General features: G+C 42.8%; 1 protein-coding gene across 1 annotated transcript in view; it reads left to right on the forward strand.

Annotated features, from left to right (window-relative positions):
• The window catches only part of LOC111874877 (beta-1,4-glucuronyltransferase 1), a 54705-nt gene extending 46469 nt beyond the window's left edge, over window positions 1-8236 (forward strand). Inside the window, exons 4-5 of the mRNA XM_023870734.2 lie at window positions 2857-3074; window positions 8155-8236. Coding sequence (XP_023726502.1) covers window positions 2857-3074; window positions 8155-8188 — 252 coding nt within the window. The 3' untranslated portion in view covers window positions 8189-8236. The remainder of the gene's footprint in view (window positions 1-2856; window positions 3075-8154) is intronic.
• Window positions 8237-9909: the final 1673 nt, after the last annotated feature.

A 9909-nucleotide genomic window follows, 5' to 3' on the forward strand; every position in this document is an offset into this window, starting at 1 on the left:
TGCAGCAGAAACGGTTGACATTACGACAAAACCCAAGAGAACACGGTTATGCACCGGGTAGGATGGCATAGCGGTAGCTCTGTTGACTCGTATAAGGGAGGTGATCGGTTCGAATCTCCTTCTGGACACGGGCTATCGTGACTGATGTGTTTCGTGGTCTTCCTAAGTCCCTCAAGCAAATGCCGAGATTGTGCACTCCATCTTCGCCGTCTTCTGAGGCTACTAGTTTACTGTGCTCCATCTGCTATGGAGGGCGCGTCATCGTCAATACCGTAGATCGTTAGATCGTTAGATCATCATTAGGAACTTACTAGATTATGTAATCAACTTACTTCTGTTATTCTCACACCGATAGGAAATTCAATCATATTTACGCAGCACTTTTCCTGCCTACTCAAGATATGACATTATTATTATTATTATTATTATTCCTATTATTGCTAGTGGGATGGGACTAAGTCCCTTGTACTGCGGCCACTTCTGGCTTATTGTACCAGCCCCAGATGATAGGTGAGGGTGATTGTGGAGCAATTGGTGGAATGAAGATTGGCAGGGGAAACTGAAGTACTCGGAGAAAACCTGTCCCAGCGCCACTTTGTCCACCACAAATCCCACTTGACCAGACCCGGGATCGAAACCGGGCCGCCGCGGTGGGAAGCCAACGACTAACCGCTTGAGCTATGGCGCGTCCAAGATATGACTTACCTTGTTTTATAGCATAAATAGACTTCTCCTCGGTTAGACCACGATCACTTCCTTCCTTATCCTTGCTACTTCATGAATCATTAATTATCCTACCATTCAGCACTATATGGTCACGTATTTGGGGGTGTGTGACTTTTGACGTGGCTTGGATTGGAATATTGAATTTGTTGCACTTACATACTCAACTCGTAACTACAGGTAACTATAACACTATCGTTATTTCCACACTTTACAGTTCACTGTTACACAAGTGTCCTCAGTCTATTACAGTCTCCACTCTCCTTTTCCTAGCAAGAGATTTTAACACAGGAACTGTAAGGGTCCCACTGAATTACACACTCCAAATATCATTGTAACTACAGCACACATAATGTCTTCTCTTCGCAGCCAGACTTTGAACTGAGCACACAAATTTACTAGCTCCCTTCTTTTATTATCACTTTGCACGGACCGAACAGAAAACATCGTTCCCAACAGTTCCTCTGTTGTCAAAGTCACAAGGTGTCCGAATCAGACAAGATGGTTGTATCCGTATTTATATATTTCGTATGATTTTAATTATAAAGAACAGTTATTTCTGAAAACATTATTAAGTACGTGGTCATCATAATGGAGAAGCAGTGTGCTTCATGTAGGATAGGAACTGAACTTAGTGGGGCCGCGTCATAGCTCAGGCGGTTAGTCGCTGGATTCCCACCGTGGCGGCCCGGGTTCTATCCCAGGTCAAATCATATGAGAATTATGGTGGACAAAGTGGCGCTGGGCAGGTTTTGCTCCAAGTACTTAGGTTTCTCCTGCTGCGACTGCTTCCACGTGCGTCGTCTATCATCCGGGGCTGGTGCAGTAGGCCAACTAGTGGCCGACGTACCAGGTGGACTCAGTCTCACCCCACCCCAAGATACTAGATGGAACTTATGCTTCGGAGAGCTAGGCTTGCAACATATTTTAAATTTGACGGCAGTGCGTCTCATGGTACTTGGATCCGTTCTGCAGTAGACATTGCTTCATAAATGAAGTCTGTTCAGACAAAGGGAAGCCTGAGGCTCGGAGCATTGATATTGCTAATAGACACCCTCTCGTAATAGTACAGCAGTTCGGTCATTAATACCACCAACACTGTGTCACGCCAATCTGCCCACTAATTTTACATTCAACCCTCTGGTAATGTTGATTCCGCCCCTACAGCTTCTCAAAGGGTCGCATCGACGTGCGTTACGCCACGTCATTGGGGAACCATTGTCCCATGTCGCAGGCATGAACCAGGAATTTTCACTTGTTTATGTATATATAGACCGCCTCTGTGGTCTAATGGCCAGAGTTCCTGCCCACAGATCCAGAGGCCCCGAGTTCGATTCCCGGCGCTACAAGATTTTCTGAGAAGTAATGGGTCTGGAAGGGGTTCCACTCAGCCTCGTGAGGATAATTGAGGAGCTATTTCAAGGAAAAAGCGGCTCCAGTCTAGAAAACCGAGATTAACGGCCGTGGGGATTCGTTGCGCTGACCACGTGACACCCTCTATTCGCAAAAGTTGGTACTAACTTCGTTGAAAAGCGGTGGTCGCTCGGTCGTATAGTTCGCCTGCGGACTGTAGGCCACGGAGTTATATATATATATAGGAGGCACTATACTACAAGCCGGAAGGTGGCGGGTTCCATTCCCGATGAGATCACTGGATTTTTAGTTGACCTAATCCTTCCAACCGCACTGTGGCCCTAAGGTCGACTCAGCCTTTAACAGAAATGAGTACCAGGAATCTTCCTGGGGGTAAAGGGCGGCCGGCGCATAAGGCTAACAACCACACAGCCATCTGTGAGCCGACTCTCTAGAAAATGTGGGAGCCTCGACGTCTCACAAGCCTATGGCCCTCCACGGCCCGCTGCAGGGATAACTTTACATTTATCTATATATATTTACTGGCGGGGGGCAAGATACCTCAGGCGGTACAGTGACGATCAACGGGACGGATTATGGGTCCCAGAACCGGTCTGGACACCATGAAGTAGAGAAAAATCTCTTGACCATGGTAGAAATGGAAACCCGGTCGTCGAGTCGGTAACTCATCGCTTACCGACCGAGCTGCTTAGTCTTGAGAACAGAAGTTACATTTGAGGTGCTAAATGCGCGGCGTTGACTATTGTTTTCTGTTGGCAGGTGTACGAGATGTTTGTTGCTGGATACCAATTCCAAGTCCTGTCTCCGATCTTCACGTGTCACTGGGGACTACAGAACAAGAAGGGTCGTCCTTCATGGAGAGAGAGACAGAACAGCATGAATCGACGTCACTTCGAAACTTTCAAGAGCGAAGTTTTCGCACGTTATCGGAAAGATCCTCTGAAGATGTTGAGTCCAAAGAAACCGCTGACGAAACGGTAATAAATATTATAATTTGTTTGCGATTGGAATTATTGAAAACGAGAGAGATGAAGAAAACACGGACGCTCAAGACGTCGGAATGGTCGTTGCACATGGATCAGAACACTGACACTTAAGTTCGCTCATATCACTTCCTATATCAGGCGGCCATATTAATAACAAACAACAAAAAAGTTTAGAATAGCAGTAACATAGTTGTATCCAGGTTGGTATAGGCCAGGCAAACTGAACATTTCGACTTAGGTTTCGCCTTGCGTCCTCATTAAATCCAGGTGAATGTCGTTATAATACGTAAACGACAGTCTCGTTTCAAATCCTTTTCAATTCACAGTTTATCATTATCAAATCCAATTTAACAGATTTGTTGATTGGATTAGTACAGGGGTCGACAAACTCTGTAGTCTAATGGCTGGATTAGACACTGCAAGTGCTTTGCAGAGCCGGAAAAAATACTAATACGTATTAACACGACGATTTTTAAATATTTTTTTACTAAGCGGAAAAGTCACCACGTTAGGCCGAGAGATGGTGCTGTTTGCAGTATTTGCCATGTTTTTAAAGTTAAATAAAACCTGTGAAAATATTGATTATAAATTGAAAATAATATGGGCACATTTTGAGAACATCTCCTAATTTAAGGTTTATATGGATTTTAGTGTGCCGAGGTGAAGTTAAAGGTAAAGCTGTCCCTTTCCTTAATTAATTAAGCACTCTGCCAAGAACACGAATGGGGAAGTGGAGGTATAGCTTCACGCTTCTTAGCATCGACCCTAGCTGGACGTGAGTTGTCAGCATCACGCCCTGGCCGCTTTTCTTCCGAGAGAAGAGTCCCCGGTACCCATTATAGAGGAGGCAAGGTAGGCTCCAGAGCCTGTCTTGACGCTGTGGAGTAGAAAAAATTCTATTTCCTCTACCGGGAAACGAACCCCGGCCTTCCACCCCCTGGCCCGTCGCTATACCGATTGAGCTATCCCAGCTCCTGTCACCTGCTTCTGCTGGTTTTGTAGTTGGCTTACTCTTCGACCCTGAAGATTGAGGCAATATGTTCCTCCGAAGCGTATGACTAGCTCAGAACTACACCACATTACAAGTCAAAAGAAATTACACTTCTTACTGCGATGTTTTTCTCATCCAACTTTCTATCCAATGAATACTTAACATTCATCGTGGACAGAGATTGTGAACAGCTACTCACTTCCATAAAAGGTGTCGAGATCTGTCAGTAATACAAGATATTTCTCTTCTCCAAAACATCGAGACCGGCTGAGGCCCAATCGTCTACCTATCCAATGGTTACCGGGGGCGATATCCCCAGTGTTAAAGCTGACGACCCACCCCCATCTAGTGCCGAGGTCAAGAATGATGGACCCATACCTCCACTCTCCATACATCTTCATGGCATAGTGCTTAATTATTTGAGTACAAAGACATTTTTGCGTTTTAATTTTACATACTCAAAACTCCATCTAGCATGGAGGTTGAGATTTTGTATGGAACTTTAGTACTTCCAAGCTCACTGTATATTCATGTATTGATGGTCAGTCACAGGGTTAGTTATAAATTTTGCTCAGTTAAGGTATACAACAGGAATACATCGAAGGCTCTTAACAAATGTTTTGCGAAGTTCCGTTCTTCTAATTATTGAAATGGACGGTTCAGCTGCTCACTTTTTATTCCTAAGGAAGTTCTGTGCATCTCTTGAAGAGATGGTAAACTGTAATGAAATATATTTATGAATGAGTGGTCATTATTGAAACTGAAACATCGACAGAAGGAAAATATATTGCCTATGTGTCGCTGTGTAGTCCGTTAGAAGTTCACAATTGTTTCGGAGGAACATACTGCCTCCATCTTCACCATGTCTCCTTGCTATTTTCTTTTTGTTCGTTGCGTAACTTACTGTTCTAGTAGATTGCTTCGAAACGTCGGTAAACTTTTACTAGACTGCAGGTGCTATATACATCCCAGAAGATAGCACTTTTGATAAACAACGCACTCAGAACCTCAAATCCAACAGAAAGTTGTGTGACGTGTTGCGCTATGGTAATAGGCATGTCAACACCCCCCCCCCCCTCCCCCCGCCAGCGGTGACGTGCCGAGCGGAGCCGAAGTGAGCCAAGTCCAAGCACGCTGGTCCCTATGCAAAGCGGGTAAACAGCGGTTGCTAGGCAAAGCGAGTAAACAGCGGTACCCATTACGTAACACGGGACGCCGCAGTTGCTACGTAGCCATAAACAACTCCCAACAGCGTTGCTAGGCTATCGGCAAAACACGTTACAGTATGTGAACAAGTATGTTAAGAAACTGAACCTAACGAAAAAGAACAGGAATGACTGTAGGATCAGATGGAATTCTTATGGCGCTTTGGCGATGGACATCGCCGAGCCCTTCCACGTAGACTCGTCCTCAGCCTCTGCCAGAGGGATATCGCTTTAGTTGGTTACAAACAGGTACAGTATTAAGATCCTTCCTTACCATTCTCTAACATACCAGACCATATTGCCACCCCCCTCCCTCGCCCAAAAAGATGCCGTTCTTAACCCTTTGTATCCCAGTGGTTCCATATGAGCCACACACTTTAACATACTGTGGCATGTAAACCCGTTGCTAGGCAACGTTCTGATTAATAATTTAATTATATGTAATTAAATATTTGTAAGGTTTTTGTAAACGCGCAATCAGCCAGAAGATTCGAATATTTCTCCTGTCAAGTCGGGCTGATCAAGAAAACACTACCGACTGACGAAGATATTGATGATTTGATAACTCTCTATCATGAGTAAAGATTATTTAGAGGATCAATGACACCAATTTTATTGTGTACGATGTGAAGAAAAGAATATGTAAATGAGTTGAAGTGTAAACGAGAGAATCACGAGAAAATATATTTTCAGCCAATATCCAACATGCAGCTAACAATAGTGTTATGATGGCATACAGTGCAATGGTTTGACGTAAATAAAACCACACCTGAAGATGGTACATTAGTGCCGAAACATGTAGTGAAGAGAAAAGTGAAAATGTATGCACTGTAAGACGGTTGGTACAAATACACATCATGAACAGCTAACAATAGCCTAATTCTTTTACATGCATTACAGAATTATATATTTTGTTTAATTATTTCAGTGTTCTTCGAAATTATTATTTAAATATTAAAATGACAGTAGTAAATATTAAGGTAAGAGGATCTTATACGAAAATGGCCGAAAGTTTTAACTGACCAGAAAAATTTGTAATTCCATTTGAGTGTGGTAAGAGAATATTATAACAGGTAAAACTATCCCTGTAATAGGCCATGAGGGCCCATTGGGTTGTGAGACGTCGAGGCTCTCATATTTTCTAGACAATCGGCTCAGAGATAGCGGTAAGGTTATCAACCTTACGCGCCAACCGCCCTTTACCCCCCCCCCCCAGGAAGATTCCTGGTACTCATTTCTGTTAGAGGCTGAGTCGACCCCAGGGCCATAATGCGGCTGGAAGGATTAGGCCAATTGAAAAATTCAGTGACCTCATCCGGAATCGAGTCTGCAACCTGCCGAGTTGTGGCATAGTGCCTCAACCAACTGCACTACCGCGTGCCCCATGTGAATATTATAGAAGGGCGAATTTAAACTTGACTTTCATAGTTGCAGTTACCCTGCAGTGCAGGCGCGTGCCATCAAAAAGTTGACGTTCTGGTGATGTGTGCACGAGAATCAATGTTTCTCTATGAAATGAAATGTGTATCTTGTTGCAATATGCTTGTTTTATACGTGTATTTTATGTGACAAAAATAAATAGAAACTGTAAATTTGTGTTGGTTATTCAGGTCTCTGAAGCCATATTATATTAACGATAATTAATAAAAAATATTTAAACAGCTAATAATAAAAACAAATTTACTGTTCTTATGATAGTAATATTAAATACAACATCAATGCATAATACATTTTATAATATACTCTGTTTAACATATCTCCGAGCTTGCTTTATCATCAGCATCAACATTATTTAAATATATAAATATATTACTTTATTTACTGTAAGTTGGTGTATTATGCAACGTACATGTAAAGATATTAATCCTTATGTGTACCGTAAGGGACCTTATTCAGCAATAGGTTCTTCCTCTGTCAGTTCACCCATTCAATGTATACTCCATCAACTATTCGGACGAGGGTGCGTCATTTTCATTCAGTCACTTAGAAAGTTATATCAGAAGTAGAAAATTATTAGATTTCATTTTAAACACACTGCCGGTATTGTGCGCCGGTCGGAAATTGGGACACGCTTGAAAACAGTAAAGCTATCCCTGTAACAGGCCGTGGAGGCTCATAGGGTTGTGAGACGTCGAGGTTCCCACATTTTCTAGACAATCGGCTAACAGGTGGCTGTGATGTCACCCTTACGTACAGGCCGCCCTTTACCCCCAAGGAAGATTCCTGGTACTAATTTCTGTTAGAGACTGAGTCTCGACGCCAGGGACGTAGTGGGGATATAAGGATTAGGTCAATTGAAAATTTCAATCACCTCATCGGTAATCGAACTGGCGAACTTCAGGCTTGTTACATAGTGTCTCATCGAACTAAGCTATCGCGTGCCCCTTCGGACATACTTACATAGGGCTTTTCTTCTGTCATGTTGCCTGCTCAAGTTATGGCGTAATTTGGTTCATAGAATATTTGGACTCCATCATTTCACCCTCCGGAAAGCTTTCGACAGAGTATAATGGTGACACTACTCATTATACAAATGGTTTCATTCCTTTGCTTTGACAGTATATACGGTATTATAGCTAATGTAGTGTATCTTTAATTATTTTGTTCACAGATCATACCATTATTTTGAGCTATGAGATATTTTGTGGCCAATTTAACCCTAAAGTATTTTCTACAAACCGCAACATCTTTTTCTTTTCTTTCAAGAAATGGTTTTGCTAAAATAAGTATTATGTATTGTTACTTCTTTCGTCCAAATATTGTTCGTATTATAGTCAGCACACCTTCTCATTCTGGGCCCCATTCTGCTTTATTTGTGTTTGATAGTTTTTTGGTCTCCATATTCATAATTTTTCATTTTTGCGTTTCTTATCAGACGCGCTGTTCTGGAGATGTGGAACATGATCTAGGCACGCGAAGCAAGGACCGTCTTTTTTCTGTTATGTACAGCCTATGTTGCTAGTGGAAGAAAAACTCTGAGAGCTAGTTCTGCTTGCAGAAGAATGTTACTGAGACAGGAGTTCGGAGTTCATTCAGGTGAGTAAATTTGGTACCATTGTAATCTACAGTACCAATAAATATGTACCAAAATCGCAACCCTTTAACAGACACCTGCCTAATATCCTTCTCCTTTATGTAATGTAGCATGTCTGCTGAAAGCTAAAATTGTGAACCCGGCAGAGACAGCTGTTGCTTGGGAACGGCTCTACAAACACTCCGGTTGTAAGGCGGTGGCTCAGTAGCCGTCACGTGATGGCAGCAACAGACACGCACGCAACAGGAGAAGAGCTATTGGAAGCGACTTCTTTTGTGCGGTCAGTGTTAAGGTTCTTTAGCGAAGACCAGGTGCCATTACGTGTGAGTCGAGAGAGAGTCTGTAAGTAGCCAGTCAGTTGTGAGTTGAAGCCGGCAATTAAATTCAGAGGAAAGGGAGCGTCCGCCATTGGAAGCCGCTACCAAGCAACGGCTAGTGAGGACGCGACTACGAAACTTGGTTTGAATGTGATTTGCAAAGTTTATTCGAGAGTTGTGTTTTAAAGTGTCCAATAAATCCTATTACCGTCCCAAACGCCGTCTGTAGTCACTCGACCACGTGACAATAATAATGAAGCATTGATAAAATGGGAGCTCTTAAATTACGCACTTTTGGGTCAAAATTGCCACGAATTGTGAAGCACCAAGATGTAAGTTATGCAGTTGGCCAAGATCGAGAGAGCAGATATTTGTTGTAATGTATCGTGCCTATTGTGTGAGTACTGGCAATACTCTGATATGGGTATGTGAATTGTAGTATGCTATATAAAGTAGATGGTTTAGGACTGACTATTTGTGCATGTTATTTGGCGGGGTAGACCAGTCGGTATAGCGACGGGATACTTGCTAGACGGCCGGGGTTTGATTCCCGGCAGGAGCAAGAAATATTTCTCTACTCCACACTGTCAAGATCGGCCCTGAAGCTCACCCAGTTTCCTGTTCGATGGGTACGGGGGTTATTTCTCCGGGGTCAAAGCTGTCTGGACGAGAAGCTGGCAACTCACCTCCATGTAGTGCTGAGTTCAAGAAATGGCGAAGCTATATGTCCACTCCCCCATATATCTTCGTGGAGTACTTCTTAATTAATTAAGCACAAGAACAACTTTATTCTTTTCTGTATTCATGGGAAACGCGGCATAATATCGGCCTCGACGTATAAGTCGATACCACGCGGGACTTGAACGGAATAAGGGGAAAAGCAGAGGAAATTAAGAGTAGGAAAACTTCCATAACAACAGGTTAGATTTCCCTCTGAATTCTCAGTGGATGTACCTTCAGTTCCGTGGAAGGTAATAATTTAGCTTAATTAAATCCTTATTTATTTACGTGTAAACTTAACAAAAGAGAGGCCAATTAAAAATTGTAATAAAGCATATAAGGAATATAATAATGATAAAAAGTTTAAAAAATAGAACAAACTCCATGGCTTTAGTCCGCAAGCGAACTATACCGACCGAGCGACCGCCGTTTGTCGTCATAGTTAGTGCCAACTTTATCGGATAAGGGCTGTCACGTGGTCAGCGTAACGAATCCCCCATTCATTTCGGATTTCTAGACCGGAGCCGCTACTTTTTCATTCAAGCAGCTCCTCAATAAT

Source organism: Cryptotermes secundus, unplaced genomic scaffold, assembly GCF_002891405.2.
Source record: "Cryptotermes secundus unplaced genomic scaffold, Csec_1.0 scaffold160, whole genome shotgun sequence".
Lineage (NCBI taxonomy): Eukaryota > Metazoa > Arthropoda > Insecta > Blattodea > Kalotermitidae > Cryptotermes > Cryptotermes secundus.